A 19,205-nucleotide genomic window follows, 5' to 3' on the forward strand; every position below is an offset into this window, starting at 1 on the left:
CTAGCGGGTAGAGGATCCCTATGTTACCCTATGACATCGTTCTAGAATGGATGACTAGTCCATTTGGTGCTTGAGAGCCTAAGCTACCACAAGCATGTCTGCACATTAGTCCTATCAATCTTCCATAGTAGAGTGACAAGCTCTATTTGGTGTTTGGGAGACGTCGTCTCGCCGCAAACTTGATATAAGCATGCATACTACTTCATTTTTGTGCACAATAAAGAAAAAGAGAGTCTTGTAAGACAAAAACTTTGTTCGTTTTTAACATTTGTACATTTGCTTACTCTTTAGGAAAGCATTGTAAGCATTGACAAGGTTTAGGTTATCCTTTAATTATATGCCTTGTATCCATCTAGCATCTTAAAAAGGATAAGTCTTAAACTTAATAAGATATCGTCGGATAGTCTTACCACCTCTTAGTACCTTGTCCTCATGTCGGAGAAAGGACTCGAGCTGCAGCACCTCTTCTTGGTCCTTGATCTCCGGTGGGTCTTCAATAGTTGGTTCTTGAGGTGGCTCTCCTTTGTAAGGCTTTAGTAGGCTCACATGGAAAGCATTGTGTATGAGCCAATGGCTAGGCAACTTGAGTTGATAGGCCATCTCATTGATTGGCCTAAGAATTTGAAAGGGACCATAGTACCTTTTTGCTAACATAGCATAGTACTTTTGGTGTCTGGTAGGATTCTTGCCCATCAGGTGCCTTCATTGAGCCTTGGGAAATTTAAGTAAGACCCAATCATTTTCTTTAAAGGTTTGGGCTCTTTTGTGCTTATCAGCAGTAGCCTTTTGCCTTTGCTGTGAGATAGAGATAGCATCCTTAATCTTTTGGAAAGATTCTTGTAGGTGTCGGCTATACTCATCTAAAGCAAAGATTCTTGTAGGTGTCGGCTATACTCATCTAAAGCAAAGATCTTCCCGTGTACCTTAAGTAGCAGGGGACTTTTTTATCTTCCCTCAATTACCTCAAAAGGTGCTTTTCCCGTGGAAGTATGTACAGTGTTTTTGTAAGCATACTCCACTAAGGGAAAGTACTTCTCCCATTGGGATCTTTGGTCTACTTCCATTACATAGGCTTTTAGTAGATCAAGAATTGTTAGGTTAGCTATTTCACTTTGGCCATCCGTTTGCGGGTGATAGGCCAAAGAGAAGTTTAGCCTTGTCCCTAAATTCTCAAAGAGAGCCTTCCAGAAATTACTGGTTATTCTAGGATCTCTATCCGACACTATGGACATTGGCAAGCCATGGTACTTGAAGATTTGTGAAATGAAGAGGGTTTCCATTTGATGGGCTTTGATAGTCTTTTTGACAGGTTAAAAATGAGCTTGTTTACTAAACTTGTCAACTATCGTCCATATTCACGTATTCCCATGGATAGACTTAGGCAATCCAAAGATAAAATTGATGGATATGCTCTCCCATGGTGAATTAGGGATTGGCAAAGGTTGAAGCAATCCAGGTTGCTTCCCTCTATCAAACTTCATCTTTTGACATACCACACATTTAGAAACATACTCTTGTATGTTTGCTTTCATGGTAGGCCAATAGAAATATGTTTCAATCCTTTTTAGGGTAGACTGAATCCCTCTATGTCCTGCATAAGGAGGAGCATGAGATTCATACATTACTTTCTCATGGAGTGAGTTAGTAACGCATAGTCTATTTCCATAGAGAAGATAACCATCTTGTAAAGTAAATGGTTCCTCTTTCTTTTCAAGTGGAAGGGCTGAAATCACATCCCTATAATCGGGATCAATAGCATACTTAGCTATCATAGAAGATAGATCATTGTGAGTTGCTATGGAAACCGCATTCACTCTTGGTCATCTTGAGAGTGCATCGGCTACTTGATTATGCTTGCCAGCAATGTGAGCAATATGAAAATGAAATTGCGAAAGGAAATTTGCCCACCTCATTTGTTTGTCGGAGAGCTTGGTCGGCATCATGAAGTACGTAAGACTTTGGTGATCCATTTTTGCAGAATGAAAGGAGTCCCCAATAAATAGTGCTTCCATGAGTCTAAGGCATGTATAACTACGAGGAGTTCCTTTTCATATATGCCTAGAGCTTGCTCAACAGGGTCGAGCCTTCGACTTTCATAGGCTATGGCGTGCCCTTCTTGGAGCAAAACAGGTCCAAGGCAATCGCCACAAGCATCACATTGGACCTCTAATGGCTTTGAGAGATCCGGTAGTGTAAGCATAGGTTGAGAGATAAGCTTTTTGAAAGCATTGTTCTCCTTGGCAGACCATGTATACCTAATGTTTTTCTTTGTTAGGTCAAGTAATGGTCCTGCAATTTGTGAGAACTTTTCTATGAAGCGTCTATAGTATGCACACATACCTATAAAGCTTCTTAGTTCATGAAGATTCCTTGGTTTAGGCCATCCTTTTATCACCTCTAATTTTGATGGATCCATTTGGATGCCATCTTGAGAGATAATGTGACCTAAATACTGAATCTCTTGTAAGAAAAAATCATTTTTCTTCCGATTAACATAAAGTTTATTCTCTCTTAAAACTTGAAATATTACCTAGAGGTGTTGCATGTGTTCGTTTAATGAATTAGAGTAGATGATGATATCATCAAAGAACACTCCAGTAAAGGTTCAGCGAGGCCTGAATAGCTTCTCCATCAAGCGGTTGAATGTGGTTGGTGCATTGGTCAAGCCAAAAGGCATGACAATATATTCGTAAAGACCAAACATAGTGCGAAATGCGGTCTTTACAATGTCTTGATCAACTATCCTTATTTAATGATAGCCACTTTTTAGGTCAATCCTACTGAAGTAGGTGAACCCTTGTAGCTTATCAATAGGTCTTCTACCAATGGAACGGGAAACCTATTCTTCATAATGATCCTATTTAGTGCTCTATAGTTGACACACATATGATATGTGACGTCTTTCTTTTTCCCTAATAGCACAAGAGAACAAAATGGAGATGAGCTAGGCCTAACCATGCCCTTCTCAACTAACTCATGCACTTGCCGCATAATCTCCTCTTGTTGAGCTTGAGAAACTCTATAAGGAGGTTTATTAGGCGATGAACTTCCTAGAAGAAGTTCAATTGCATGGTCATCATTGCCTTGTTTAGGAGGTAGCTCACAAGGGATGTCGTCAATAAAGACATCTTGAAACCCCTTGAGAAAATTGGATAACTCTATTTTTTCATGAACCTAAAGTAAATTCTCCTTTCAAGGAATTTAATATTGGGAGCCACGCAATCAAATCATGGTTCCCCTAGGATTACATCCTCGTGCTTGAGAGGAGAGATAAAGAAGTCCTCTTTGTTCACATAGCTTTGGACATGGAGCCTCAATTTCCCAATTAAGCGAGTGACTGAAGCTTCTTGCCCCTTGAAAGCACCATTTGCGGGTAGGACATCTCCCATCTCGTAAGCTTGTATGCCTAGCTTGGTGGCCAACTATGTGGATATGAAATTGTGAGTAGAACGAGGGTCAAAGAGAATAAAAGCATCATGTTCTCTTACCTTTCCCCAAGCATGGCATAGAGGAGATCCTTTGTGGTGAGTTTCCTCCTCTTGGATTTTGACCAAGGTAGCTCTAGGAGGTTCATGGCGGGTGTTCTTTTGGGGACAAGCACGGTACACATGCCCTTCCTTGCCGCACTTGAAACAGTGGTTATCCTTGCGATAACGCTCAAGCTCTTTAGGAGAGAGTTTGTTTTTGCCTTTGTAGACTCCCTTCTCCTTAGCTTTGTTGGAATTGCCCTTAGGAGACTTTTGAACATTGTCCTTCCCCTTAGGCTCATTGGAACCCTTGTTTTACGTGGGCTTAGAATTTCTCTTAGCCCTTGTTTGGAAATTGATTCAAGAAGCCACCATAGTATGGTGTATAACCGCCGATATGGTGCATGGCCTTTGGGAGTTGACAAAGTCCGCTATTTCTTCAGTTAAGCCCACATAAAATTATTGCTTTTGCTCTCCAAAATCCAACTTTTTGAAGACAGTGGCTTTGAGTTGTAAGTCCCAAAACTTGTCTACATATTTGTGAATGGATTTGTAGGGAGAGAGCTTCAAGCTTCACCATTCGGTGAGTACTTTTTCTTTGGCATCGGTGGCCAAAAACTGCTTCATAATGGAAGCTCTTAAACCTTTCCATGTTTGTGGAGCTTCAGCGTTGGCTCGTAGTCTAGACCACCATTGCCTGGCGGACTTTTGAAAGTGCATAGCTCATGGTGTAGCTTAGAGGACTCCATGAAGCCCTCATCTCCAAACGCCGCATCATATTATTGGATAAAGGCCAAGATTTTTTGTAGCACCAAAGGTGCCATCGTAGGTAAGGAAAGAGATTCTCTTCCCTCCCTCTTTGAACTTCTTGAGCTTGGATGACCTCTTCCATGTGGCATAGGATTTCCTATGGCCTCTTTTTTTATGGTTCAAAAGTTGCACCATCGCTTTCTTCAGAGGATGAAGAATTTGAGGAAGATGGAGAAGAGGGTGGCCTCTTTCTCGCCTTTTTCTTGCCTTGATCTTCTTTATCTGCACCATCACTTTCATAAGAGGAAGAGGATGGAGAAGATGGAGAAGAGGGTGTCCCCTTTCTTGCCTTTTTCTTCTCTTGCTTTTTGTTATCCTTGTTTGAATTATGGTGTGGAGAAGTGTGCAATGGTCTTCTCCGTTTTGGAGGTGATGGAGAGCTTTTAGCCCGCCGTCTTCATGGAGCCATCTCAGTCGAGGTGGTAGGAGACTCACTTGTTTCTCGTTCTTTCGGTGGGGGCTCTTGAGTTCTCCTTTGAGAAGGAGATGCGTCATCAAGAAGAAAATTTTTGAGCCCTTCATATGGATCCTCTTCTTCTTCCCGAATCAGAGAGAGGCCTCTTTTGGAAGTCTCACAAGGAAGCTTCCTAGGTTCTCTCTCGTCATGGTGAGGAGCTTGGAGAATCCCATGAGCACGAAGCTGCTGTTGCACTTCACTTTGGAGGGATGGATTGCCCATGGCTTGTTGAAGCCTAGAAACAAGATAGTTAACAAGCATTGGGGTATCATTAGTAGCCTACTCATTAGCAAAATCAAAGTTATCAACATTAATTTCACTCTCTTTACTATTCTAACAACTTTTAGGTGTAAACTTTTTAGTTTTACTTTGGCACGTCAAGCCCTAGTTGCTACTCCTCTTTACCCCTTTAGAAAAAGCACTCAAGCTACTATACCCGTGGCTCGAATACCATTAATTGCAAGGAATAGAAGAGAGGTTCGTTCAACACCAAAACAGCACCGGCTCCTGTCAATAGTGGTTAAGCCCTAGGCAATCCCCTTAGGACTCCACTATTAAGACCATAGCTCTCGACAATGATGCCCCATTATCTTCACCAAGGTAGGCACACTGAAAAATCCCTATTCTACTTACTCATATGCAATTAATAGTACCAACCATTTATAGCTAGCTTGGGGACCTCCCTTCTTGAGCAATAAAAGAGAAACCTTGGGCTCTGATACCAATGTAACATTTAATGGCCTAGTAACTTGTGTGTAGCTGAAAATAGCATGAACATAGTGAGCATTTCATTAGAATAGATTCCTAATGAGAATAACAAGAGTGCTTGGGTGGAGAGAGCAACAAAAATTATAACAACTAGTTAGATAGCATGAACAATACTTCAAAAGATAGAGCAATTAAGCTATTGACAGCAGTTGAGGACTGGATTTACATGGAGCCGCGGTCCCCCTCCAAAAGGCTTTGTATTTTTGTTTCTCCCATCAAGAGAGACTTTTTACAATACAATACTTTGTGTTCCTTCAATACTAGCTAGTGCAATGAAGATGGAAACTTCAAGCACTAAGCAAAACACTTATTAAACACAACATGAATTCCCTCACAGTCTCATGCCCAAGACCTCACACACCTTCGAAGATGGTGAGAGCTAGCGGGGTATGAGAGTAGATTCAGAGGAAGAAGGAGTAGTCTTACAAGAAAGATGTACATCTCCTCACATAATCACTCATATTAGCATGGTAGAGGAGATGAGCATGCATTGAAGCTTGGCTGGTCTTGGTTGGATTTGCGTCACAAAGCCAAGAGTTGTTGGTGTAGGCCTCCCTTTTCACAATCTTGGAGTAGGTGATAAGCTTTCCATTAAAGCTTGAGAAGGAGAGAGAGAGAGAGAGAGTATTCTTACTCCACACATGGACTAGTGTGAGTGCGTATTCCATAATGCCTTTGAAAAATCAGCCCCCTCTATCTCTCTTCGTCAACCCCTCTTGCTATTTGCTCATGCTCACACCCTATTGGCCCATACCAGGCTTAGCCAATGAAATTTAAGCAGCATAAGTGATAGCCTTCTGACATGTGTTCCCCTTTCCCCTCTTGTGAGAGCTTTAGGTAATTAATAAATGCAACTAAAATCTCATTGGACCCCTTTGTCTCCTGGCCAATAGGAATCAGGCAAGCCATTGGGCTGTTGAATGCTCATTGGACCCCTTGGGAGACTATCCAATAGTTCTCTAGAGAGCTTAATTCTTATTGGTTCTTTTATTAAGTGTTCTTAAATTAATTAAACTGGATTTACTCTAGCCTAATTCTCATTGGTCCTCCTCCTTGGCCATCCAATAGGATTTAAGTACACCTTGTGGGCATCTGGGCTAGGGAGTTGACGTGTCCCTCTTTCCCTTTGTGTAAAGTAGCTTGTGAGTGTGTGTGTGTGTGTGTGTGTGTGTGTGTGTGTGTGTGTGTGTGTGTGTGTGTGTGTGTGTGTGTGTGTGTGTGTTTCTCTCTCAACTCCTACTTCTAGGGCTTGCCCCCTCCCATGTAGGGATGCATGAAGACTTTTTTAGCACACACAAAGCATCCAATTTTCCTAGCCTTTTGACCTTTGGACACAACCTTTGAATTTTGGAACCTTAGCATTTTGGAAGTCTTAATGGGCTGAACCTTAGGGTCTTTTAGTCCCATTGTTGCACCTTGCTCTTTTGCAGATGGCCCCCCCCTTTGGATCCCTACTGTGGCCTTTGGAGACGAGGACTTCAAAGATTCCTCTAGATTATTCCTTATAGCTATGCACTTCCAAAAATCTATCGTCAATGGTGGGCTAGCCTTCGTGGCAACGGCGAAGCCCCAAAGACATGGAAAACTCTACGAGTTTCTATCATGAAACAATTCCTTGAAAGCGATGCAAAGGACAAAGTGCTTACCGAATGGCGAAGTTTGAAGTTAACTCTCCAACGAGTCTATCCACCAAGTTTTGGGCTTTACATCTCAAGGCTATTGTCTTTCAAAAGATAAACTTTGCCAAGCACAAGCAACAATTCTGTGCAGGATTACGTAAAGAAATGGCCGAGTATGTCAACTCCCAACGGCCTGGTTCAATCATAAAAGTAATCCACCACACTATGGTTTCTTCGCGCATCAATTTCCAACAAGCGGCTAAAAGGAATGCCAATCCCATGGAAAACAAAGATCGAAGTGATGCAAAGGGGAAAAACAATGCCCAAAACTCTTCCCAAGGAAATTCCAACAAAAACAACAACAATCGGTCCAAGGACAAGGGAGTTTACAAAGGTAAAAATGAATTCTCTCCTAAAGAGCTAGACTCTTTTTGTAAGGACCACAAATGCTTTAAGTGTGGGGAGCAAGGACATGGCTCTTGTTCTTATCCTAAAAGAAAGGCACGCAATGAGACTCCTAGAGCTTCCACAATGGAAGCTCCAAAAGAGGATGCTCATTGGCAAAGGATAACCTCTCTCCTATGCTTGGGGAAAGGTAAGGAAGCATGATGCCTTCATCATGTTTGACCCTGGCTCTACTCACAATTTCATATCAATGGAGTTGGCCAACAAGTTAGGCATTCAAGCTCATGAGATGGGAGATGTGGTTGTAGCCGATGGAGCCTTCAAGGGGCAAGAAGCTGCAGTTACTCCCTTGATTGGGGAATTAAGGCTTCATGTCCAAGGTCTATGTTGACAAAGAAGATTTCTTCATCTCTCCTCTCAAACACGAAAATGTCATCCTAAGGGCACCATGGTTTGACCGTATGGCTATTAATGTAAAGCTCCCTGAAAGAAGGTTGTATTTCAAGTACAGGAAAAATAACATGTACATAGATGCTAATGAGCCTGGTCGTACCATAAAAGGTGTTGAGAATGGGATCATGCTAGCTACGGTGGATGAAAGAGAAACATAGTGCAAGTTTGTGAGTGTGTGTGTGTGTGTAAGCAAGATTATCACTCAAGTGAATTAGGTTCCAAGATAGAATTAGCTTGGACTCATGAACACAATCTTGAGTATTGACTTAGCTTAGCACAGGCTCACCATAGACAAGCATGTAGTGCAAAATAGAGTTGTGTTTATTCATTCATGAAATGAGCTTTAAGTAGCTCTACAGCTTTGCTCCACAGCGTGTGGGATAATTCCACTCCTCTCTTTGACTCACACTTTAGGACAAAGCTCACACTTTATAATCCTCCCCTTCAGGTTTGGACTAAGACAAAATACCAAAGATGCAATATCCACACAGGATAGTAATATCCACACATGTTGACAAAATTCACACAAGATGATAATATCCACATAAGAATTTAAAAGTCCTCCCCTACAAGTAGAGAGGCTACATCTTCAAAGTATGTTTTCATAAAAGACAAGGTTGTTCTCGCCTTTGTCTTCTTCGTCTTCTACCATGTGAGCTGACCCTTTGATAGGTGTCTTTCATTTGTAGCTTTTGTTGTTGCTTCTACTATTTTTGCTTTCTCCACTACTATTGCCTCCATTTGAGTAGCATCAAGAAGGAGGGTGTCCTCCTTACCTCATTTTTTGCAAGGATTGTTTGTGTAGCAGTCTTTTGCTACGTGTCCCATTCTTCCAGATTCATAACACTTTCTTCCAGTTGACGATGTTGATGGTGAAAATCTTCCCCTTGAGGATGTCGTGACAAAAGCCCCTCCTAATGATGTTAATGAACCTTTTTTCTTTCTTTCTTCTGCTTGGATTGAGTTGATGACATCTTGGAAAGGTGGGGCCGGTTCTTTTTCTTCAAGAATTGTGACTAAGTGGTCATAAGAAGGTGAAAGTACACTTAATAGTATGGCCACTTTGTCGTCGTCTGGTACTTCAACCTGGATGTAAGGGAGTTGCATGACAATGCTCTTAAGCCTATTTACTAGGCTAGAAATGTCCTCCCCTTTAGTCATAATGATCTTGTAAATTTGTCTTTTGAGACTAACTTTACTTCTTCTGGCCGTGGCTCCAAAATTACTTTCTAGGACATGCCAAGCTTCATGTGCATGCTTACATTTGTCTATAAAATGCACATAGTTGTCATGCGAGGAGGTGATGATGATACCTAATGCTTGTTTGACTTTGGCCAAATTTTGTGCACTTGCCTATGAGTATAGATGCCCTAGTGTGCACTCCATCAGGCTCGTCTTACTGCTCTAAGGCAGTGCTGATGACAGACCACAAATATTTTTTCATAAGATAACCTCTTAACTTTGTTTGCTAGGTGTGAAACCCCTCCCCATTGTACTTCTCAATTCCCTTTTCCCCCATTGTGCTAATAGAGGGGTCTTAGCTTAGGAGACTCTCCTAGGTAGTGTCTGCCTCTTTACATGAGCACAAAAGTTTTTAAAAAAATTGATTTTTTTTTTAAATTTTAATTTCTAGTTTAATTAGAGAGAGAGAGAGAGAGAGAGAGAGGGAGAGAGGGAGAGAGAGAGAATTCTTTTGAATATTCCTTTGTGAAGTATCTCTTCACCTTTTGGGTGAAGCACCCTTCACGGCCTTGAGTTCTTCTTTGATGCCTCGAATGAGCCTTTGAAGATTTGATAGTTGGTCGGGAGTGCGAAGCTTTCAAAGCTTTGCAAAATTTGTTGTCGTTTCCACCTCAGACTCGACAATAGAAATGCTTGCTTGACAATTATAAGCACCGGTTTTGTAAGGTGTTGGAGCCAAGACATGGGAATGCCTGCTTAGAAATTAAATAAAGTTCCCAAAAAAAAACTTGCAACTTGCAATTTAATGAAGGCCAGTGCAAGCAGCGAGCAGATGGGGGACTTGCAGGCAAGCACGAGCTTGTCGAGGCAAGATCATTGAACACAGCGTGTAGATGACGATGAGTAGCAAGTCGACAAGGTGATGCTTATTCGCCTTTAAATGATGGTGAGGATGTTGATAATGTGATGGCTATAAAATGGGGAGATTCCAGAGCCTGCAAAGCTTGGATGGGGATTGTTGTGGACAGCGCGGGCAGTAATAGCAGGTAGGCTGACATAAAAGCCGATTGTAGGTTGCTAGGTGTCGAGTACAGAAACACGAGTGTGCAGCACCAAGTGATTGCACACTGTGAGAGAAGGGAACACACTGAAAGAGAGAGTGAGAGAGAGAGGCTGTTAAGCCAGATGACACGCAGAGGGAGAGAGCCAAGAAGCGATGGCTAGAAGCGTATATGGTATTGATCCGAGGAGGTGCAGTTATATACACGTGAGGAGGCAGTTACAAGATCATGTGATTCATGGGAATGCGGGCCGTTTGGCATCTGACCACGTGTGTGGGATGTTGACTGGTGTGATGACATGGATTAATCATCTAACACGCCCGCGTAAGACATGTCTTCATACAAGGGCATCCATGTGTTATGGATTCCTGGTGAATGCGAAGCTACATGCTTTGGGTTTTATACAATGAGCATGCTTATGCAACCTTTACATAATGGAGTCATGAAGGAGGCTGGAAATTGATTTCAGCCAGGGTCAATGGTTGCCTTCATCAAGAGTCGAATCTTCAACTCTGATCTTCGCTTTGTATGTGCTTTGGTATCCTTTGACAGGTCCACTGCGTGCATGCTTTCACGATCTTGAACATGACATTTTTGCCTCCGCAAGAGAGATGAAAGCATGAAATCATCATTGAATGTCAGATTTGATGTCGAGGATAAGGTGAATTGATTGTAGAGACATGCCAACTGATAGAAGAGAATGGTTATGTGTATCAGCTTAGCGGAAAGGTAATCAGCCCTCTGTAGTTTGGCGAGGGATGAGTTTGGAGGCTCCAACAGGGCAATGTGGGGGGTGGAGGGGATCAGTAGCTGATGATGTGGATGGGTGTGCACTCGAAGGAGAGGTATGAAATGAGCCTCGGCATGCTGACCAGGAGGGACTCCACCACCAGTGTCAAATGGAGCATAGACGAGTGTGAGAACAACAGGTATGCAGGAAATCTCGGCCATAGCAGGTTCACCTGAAGGTTGTGCACCTGCAACTCCTTCTTCAGCAAGAATTGCAGCAGGGTGGTCGTCGATGGCATGGTCTTCATCTGCAGCGATGGTTTTGTAGACATCACCACCGGGATCAAAGGGGTTAGAAGAGACAACTCTTAGCAAGGGAAAGTTTGCTGTATCATGGAGCTGAGAATTTGTTTGAGGGAAAGGCTCACTTGGCAAAGGTTGGATTAGAGTAGCCAATTGGATGGGAGGTTGGGAGGTGGCTACATCATGAGCGGATGGCTCAAGTTGTTGAAGATAGCACTAAATTTGAGTGAGCATTTTCATGCTTGATGCATCGGGGTTCTGCATGAAGCGGAAGAGGTAGTTGGCAGCAAGGTACATGTCCGGTTGCTTACGGGAGACAAGGTAGAGAACGTTGATTGTGTGATCATTAGTCCCGCCTGGATCATCGCGCCTACGAGGGTCGATGGCACTTGAAGGTTTTGAGTTGGAGCTGCATTTGTGAAAGCATCCTTTGCAGTAAACGCATAAGGATGGAGCATGGCAAGGATCTTGAGCGATCTTGGCCCTCACAACAAAGGGTGGCACATATCGGGCCTGAGTTACACTGGCTAAACTGAAATTGCCGAATGCTTGAAGATCGGGAGTAGAAGGTGCTATGGAGCTGCGACTCGGAGGTCCACCATTCCTGCGGGGATGGACGCCAGAAGAGTGGCAAGGGGTTTGATTGTCGCAGTGAACAGAAACCGGTTCATAGCAATCAAGCAAATCCAAGTTGAAAGGTGTGGGCACATTTGTGATCACTTCCAGGGAGGTTGAGGATTTGAGGGCTATACCATTGTCAGCAGCAGCAGGGGCGCCATCTCTTTTGACGGCAGCAGGAAAGGTTGCAATAGCATCTACAAGTAGGGGTTGAGCGGGAGCTTGCAGAGTGTTTCCAAGGTGGACAGTGCCGCGTGCAAGGAGGGATGACGCGATGGCATTTCCAGCTGCTTGGTGAGCGGCACCAATGTTGGCATTGGCGTGAGCACCATCAGTTTTGATTGCTGCAGGTTTTTTAACATCAGACTAGGTTGTGTGAAGCGCCATGAGAGGCCTTGAAGAGAGCTTCACGGGGTTCACAGTAGAAGGTGTGGATTGATCATCCACAATATCTGCTCCAACCAATTTCCTAAGGAAGGCGTTGATGATGGTTGAATCATCATCACCTTCAACACCTTCAACAGTGGCGTTCAGAGTGGGCAAATCCCGGCCCCGAAAGGATGGAGGCATGCCTGGCCACATTGGTGCAGTAATGTCACAAGTAGTTAAATGTGTCATCGTGATCGCATCAGCAACAGAAGCACTAGCAGGCGTGTCTGCAGCACGAGAAGGCCGTTCATGGGTTTGGCATGCAGCTTGTTGGGTTGCGCCAGGGAAGGTGTTGGTGGTGCCAACAACCAGATCGCATGGTGTGTTGGCTATGCCTGCAAGGGACTGGGCAGGGTGGATAGCTTGGACCAAGGCGGTAACAAGGGAAGCAAGGTTATGGTTGGCTTGTTGGACACTGCCTGCAACAGGCCATGTTGGGGCAGGTTGTACCACAGGAGTAGAGTGGTTTGCATGATGGGCATCAATGATTGCGTCATGGCCATCAGCACCACCAGTAAGGGGCTGAACAGGAGCACACAAGGGCTCGTCAAGGGTGGGGTTGTCCATGCAGACACATATTGAGGAACTCACCAGGGAGGAGGCTCCGCAGAGGACTCTACTGGCTCTCCGCAAGGCCACCAGGAGAACCAGGATGAAGTTCTTTGCCCATATAAGCAGCAAGAGCAACGCAAGAGGTATGGGATAGCGCCTCCCAGGAGGAATAGTGGCGGACTCATGGGTGGCTTTTGCATCAGCAATGAGCGGTTGTGTGGTTGCTTGCAACGGGCAGCCTTGGAAGATGGAAGAAGGAGAGGGCTTCGCCATGAAAGCAGAAAGAGGCAGGGTATGATCAACAGCAGTGGGGCCTTTGGGTTGTCTGCTGGGGTGCCTTGTGACAAAGGAGGCTCCACAACTCTGGCATGGCTGGCGAGGTTCTGTGCCCATAGCTGCAGGAGAAGCGCAAGAGACTCCATGGTGGGGCTTCCACAGAAGAGGAAGGATCTTCTGCTGCTCTGATACCATGTGAGAGAAGGGAACTCACTGAAAGAGAGAGAGAGAGAGAGAGAGAGGCTGTTAACACTAGGTTGGTAACCTAACAAGACATAAAAGTGTCCTTTCAGGGTTTTGAAAAAAACCTCCAAAACCATAGTAGATCCACTCATTTTGTAAAATCCTTTCATGAGGTTATAGTTCAAGGCCTACTACACATGTAGAAAATAACAAACTTGTAAAATTTCACATCTTTTGGTCACGCCAAGCCTCCAAAGTTGATGGATCAGTACATTTTCATCAAAACAGTCATTTCTTACGTTTTGTTGCATAAAAATAAGATTAGGGACTTTTGTAGGACTTGAGATAAATTCCCTAGTTAACTTCAATGGGTTGGTGATCTGAACATATGATTGCTTCTCACTCGCTATTTTTTGTTTTGACAAAAGAAATAGGTACAAAAAAGTTTAATTTTTACCATTCTGCAAACCTATCATCAAAGTTTCTATAGCCACGCTCAATACAAATAATATATGCATGTTTTCTTATTTCCCTATTGTCCTTTAGGTTCATAAGGAGCCATGGAGCATGTCAAAAGAATAATACATCTCTTACCAAGGGGAATCTTGGGGACAAAGATGAAGTGCTAAATACAGCAAACATGAAAAAACTGGGTTTAACATTATGAGTTGTAGAATCCCATAGAAACTATTCAATATCTAGCCAAATTTCATCCTTATGACTAGATATGGTTACTACCTACAAAATGCATGTAGTTGTCACAAGAAACTAACAATATTGAAAATGCTATACTTGATATACTAGAATGTTTCGTTTTCTTTTATAATTGAAAAAATCAACCATCGTTGTCTACTATGCAAAATAGGGTATTAGGTGCCCCAAAACTCAAGGAATATTAGCTTTATGTTACAATATGCGACATAGAAAATCAACATTGTATTTGGATATCATGAAAGCCACTAAAAAAATCATAGAAGAGCTAAAATTAGCTAAAAAACAAGATTTGACAATTTTTGTAATTTGGTCATAACTTATAACTTTAACATTTATTTCTCCCTAGAAGCATCAGGACATGTTGAGGACTACTAAAGATAGTTCTCTAGCATTATAGACCTCACAAACATGAATTCTAGAGTGGTATAGTTGCAAAAAGTTGAAAAAAGCCAAAAACAGGACCCGTTTTTTCACACAGTTTAGGTTGTGAAATGTTGTGCAAGGACAAGGTTAAAGATGGAATTGATATTCCAAAAAAATGTCGAGTTTTTTTCAGCTTATGAGACAACTTTCTAGATAGATAGCACCTCAAAATCCATTTTGAAACTCTTGACATAATTCAAGGAAAATGGTCACTTAACAGGACATAAAAGTGTCCCATTACCAACCTAGTGTTAAGCCAGATGACACGCAGAGGGAGAGAGCCAAGAAGCGATGGCTAGAAGCGTATATGGTATTGATCCGAGGAGGTGCAGTTATATACACGTGAGGAGGCAGTTACAAGATCATGTGATTCATGGGAATGCGGGCCGTTTGGCATCTGACCACGTGTGTGGGATGCTGACTGGTGTGATGACATGGATTAATCATCTAACACACACCAATGTTGTCAAGAGCATAGCAGGTGAGGCAGTTGGCGGCAATGGATAGGTCCGCAGGGTGGTGTGCCAGGCTTAGGCGTAGCCACCCTATTCAGTTGAGTTGATGGAGGAGGCAGGTGATGAGGACAAGTATGTCGCTACACAATCAGTAATTACAGATGTCGGTAGAGAAGGTTTGAACAGAGTGCAAGCTGTGGATGATGACAAGCGAGGGGTGTGGTTGGAGAGTAGGTCTTTGATGGCTCAGACAGGTGTAGGTGAGCTCGGTGATGACCAAGAGAGGGCCGAGAGTCGGCCCAAGACTCAGAGGCAGAGCACTTTACGGACCCGACTTCCTTATCAAAAGGGGTTGAGCACTTACTTGAGGTCCGGACAATCACTACCCAGGGCGCCCACCTCCCTTATGGCCAGGTGAAAGATGTGCCCCCTTTTTGGCTTTCGAAAAGAAACCCTTAGTGTTGTGTTGGGTTAGGGAAACTTTCATTGTTTTCACTGCATGATGAGACTTACCTTTTTTCCTAACCCTTAGTGTTGTGTTGGGTTAGGGAAACTTTCATTGTTTTCACTGCATGATGAGACTTACCTTTTTTCACAATCTGACATGTCTTTACTTTTCTTGCATTCTATTGTTTTAGAATGCTATAGTGAAGCTTCACCTTGCATAATTTTAGTAAATTTTACACACACATATATGTTTTTTTTTTCATAAGTGAAGCTTCAACTTGCATAATTTTAGTAAATTTTACACAGACACACACACATATGTTTTTTTTTGCATTCTATCGTTTTAGAATGCTAAAGTGAAGCTTCACCTTGCATAATGCTGACAAATTCTATACACACACATACACATATATTAATTAGTTCTTTTTATTTCACCTTTCATTTCATAACTTCACATGGCTTTACATTTCTTGCATTCTATAGCTTGATTCCAGTTAGTGAACGTTTGAGAAAGTATCTTTTATTAAGTGATTGCTGGTCAAGTTTCCTCCTCATCACAAAGAAGAAAATTGAAAGTACTAGCAGAAATTTTGAGATTTGCAGAATTTTTTGGACGACTTTCTCACATATTTCATCGATTTTTCTTCCGTTTACCATGGTTTACAGCTAACTAGTCTCGATTTTCAATCGGCTCACGACTAAGCTGAGGCAATTCTTTCCCAAACACTGATCAATTTAATTCAACATAACAATTTTATCAATTTCTTATTGTTTTTGAAAGCCATCATGACCCTTTCACTTGTTTTAGGCAGTATTGCCACCGTCTTATGCCTTGAAAACCTTTAAAAATTGGTTTTGCCACCAAAAAATGGGTATATTCTCATTAAATGCCTCCCCCACACACACACACACACAAAGTGCTTTTGAGAGGCAATTCTGCAAAAATTCCAAAGGATGAAAGTGTGCAAAATCAATCGAGCTTTAAACTATGAAGTGAAAGGCAATTTAATCATGGATTTTCTTGATGGGAAGCTCTTGAGAGGGGCTACGCACACACACTAATTGAAAATGCCAATTTTGCTAAATAGAGGAGCAACTTTACAATGCCGATGAACGGGTCTTGGGAATAAACAAAAAAGGGCTTCTAGCTGTTCTACATGCCCTGGACACATGGAAACACTATCTATTGGGGACTCCATTTATCTTGCAAACGGACCGCCAAAGTCTCAAGTACTTCATGACACAAACCAAGCTTTCCGACTAAGAAATGAGGTGGGCAAAATTTCTTTCGTAATTTTATTTTCATATTGCTCACATTGCTGGTAAGCATAATCAAGTGGCCGATGCACTTTCACGACAACCAAGAGTCAATGTGGTGTCTATAGCAACTCACACAATGATCTATCTTCTATGATAGATGAGTATGCTACTAGCCCTGACTTTAAAGACATACTTGCATTGGGGAAGAAAGAAGAACCATTCACCTTGCATGTGTGGTTATCTTCTCCATGGCAATAGGCTATCTGTTACCCACTCCCTTTGTGAGAAATGTTGGAATTAGGGTTGCAGGAAAACACACACAACTTGGAGAAGACGAAGGAAGTTTAAGGCACACAATAGAGACTGTATTACTTAGTGTGCAATGGAAAGATTAGTTATCCCTAGAGTGATGGGCGTATATACAATGCACAAGGGGAAAAACCTCCTAGAGAGGGGGAAAATGCCTCGGTGGTCCTAAGTGTGTTCACACACATCACTACCACATGTATTGGTAACAAATCCCCCCTGGGAGTGATGCGGTGAATGAGAGCTGGCACCTAGATTAGAGGGAAGTGCCATGCCCTCTGAGGACATGATCAGTCCACAAAGGGGAGTAGGCCCAAATCTTTTGCAGAAAGCTTCAAACTTCTCACAAGATAATGCCTTCGTGAAAAGATTTGCAAGGGTGTCATGTGTTGGCACATAAGCCAAGCTGATCTCTCCTGTTGAGAGCCTTGACATAGTCGTAATGCACCTCAATGTGCTTTGTGCGAGCATGAAAAATTGGGTTCCTTGCAACTGCCAATGTGCTCTGAGTATCAGTGTAGATAGGGTTGGCAGTGTCCTGTCCAGCACCCAAATCAGCCATAAGGCATCTGAGCCATACACACTCAACTGTAGCAATGAAGACTGCCTTGTACTCAGCCTCACAACTAGAAGTGACCACAGTAGGTTGCTTCTTTCTCAACCATGATATACATGAACTTCCAAGCATGAAACAAAAACCACTTGTGGACGTTTGCGTGTCAAAACAACCAGCCCAATTTGAGTCCAAAAAAACATGTAAGTCTTGCGGCAATGATCCCCCCTTAGGATAAAACAAACCAAGATGTAAAGTGCCACTCAAGTAGCGAAAAATCCTCTTGACAATCTACAAAGCTTAGACCCTAGGCTATGCATTAATCTGTTGACCTGTGAGACTGGAAACTGAATATCTAGCCTTGTGTTGCATACATAAATAAGGCATCCAACAGAAAGAGTGACATTTTTAGGATCACCACAATCATGAAGACTCAATTTCAAACTTGTTTCCATGGGAGTGGCAATAGGTTTGCAATATTCAAGTCCAAATTTACACAGTAATGTCTCTATGTAACTTATTTGACACAAGGCAATACCACTATCACACTGCTTAAACTATATACCCAAGTAATGATGCAACAGCCCCAAATCTTTCATATCGAAAGTAGCATTCAAATCAGTCTTAAGTTCAGCAATATGCTCTCATTTAGTTTAGTGATCAACAAATTATCTACACAAAGAACCACAATGAGAAGTACATCACCCTCACGCTTGACATACAATGTGCTTTTTGTTGGACTGTTATACGAAAGCCTCATTTGATGAAATGAGTGTCAAACTTCTCATACCAAGCATGAGATGATTGCTTCAACCCATACGAAGCTTTGTTAAATTTGTACACTTAACGACGAGGCTGCAGTACATAAACGTCCTCAAATATGGCACCATTCAAGAAAGCAGTAACAATGTCTGACTGATGCGCATCCTAACCAAAATGAGCTGCCAATGCACATAGAAAATGCACAGTAGTCATAGACAAGTGGGAGCAAAAGTCTCTTTATAATCTATGCCTTTTTGTTGTGTGCATAACCCTTTGCAACAAGTCGATCCTTATAATGATCAATCTCACCATCTGGATTGTGTTTCAACTTGTAAACCCACTTCCTACCAATGGCCTTTTTTCTAGGAGGCAAATCACATAAAGTCCATGTGTCATTTTTTATAAGTGCGTCATATTCTGATTGCATGGTAGCCTGAATTATGTGCTTCATCAAAAGAAAGAGGTCCCTCGACATCATGTAAGCTAGACACAACCAAAGCATAACAATCTAATACATAAGATACATGACAAGAGCCTGAACAAGTGTGACTAGACAAAGGTGCATCCAAATTACTGTCACGCAATCTATGCACCAGCCATTTTGGCATACCTCTAGCCTGCTCATTTTTAACCCTTTCCTCATCAAATACATCATGTAAATATGCATTAGTAATAGGCTGATTTGTAACATTTTCAAAAACCCTCATAGGCTGTACATTTGCCCGATTGGAATTTACATCTAAATTCCACCACTCAAAAGAGGCAACACAGTGTCATAAATTTCCTGTAAGCTTATATTATTGTCTCTAGTACACAATAGCAAGGGCTAAACCAAAATCTTCCACAAATACAACATCCGTGAAACCAGAATACACTTTGTCTATGGATGATACAACCTGTAACCTTTTCTTTCAGCATTATAACCAACAAAAATACATTTGATAGCCTTATTATCCAATTTTTTGCGTTGAGT

The 19,205-nt window shown here is 42.3% G+C and overlaps 1 protein-coding gene across 1 annotated transcript; it reads right to left on the minus strand.

Annotated features, from left to right (window-relative positions):
- Positions 1 to 10,687: 10,687 nt before the first annotated feature.
- On the minus strand, positions 10,688 to 13,246 carry LOC147456630 (uncharacterized). Its single transcript, XM_086515521.1, has 3 exons — positions 12,379 to 13,246; positions 11,566 to 12,216; positions 10,688 to 11,430 (listed from the first exon to the last, which is right to left on the minus strand). Exons 1-3 carry the CDS (start codon positions 13,244 to 13,246, stop codon positions 10,688 to 10,690), a joined length of 2,262 nt encoding a protein of 753 aa, XP_086371647.1.
- Between the last annotated feature and the right edge of the window lie 5,959 nt (positions 13,247 to 19,205).

Source organism: Adiantum capillus-veneris, chromosome 6 (genome assembly GCF_014529385.1).
Source record: "Adiantum capillus-veneris isolate H3 chromosome 6, ASM1452938v2, whole genome shotgun sequence".
In the NCBI taxonomy this organism is placed as follows: Eukaryota; Viridiplantae; Streptophyta; class Polypodiopsida; order Polypodiales; family Pteridaceae; genus Adiantum; species Adiantum capillus-veneris.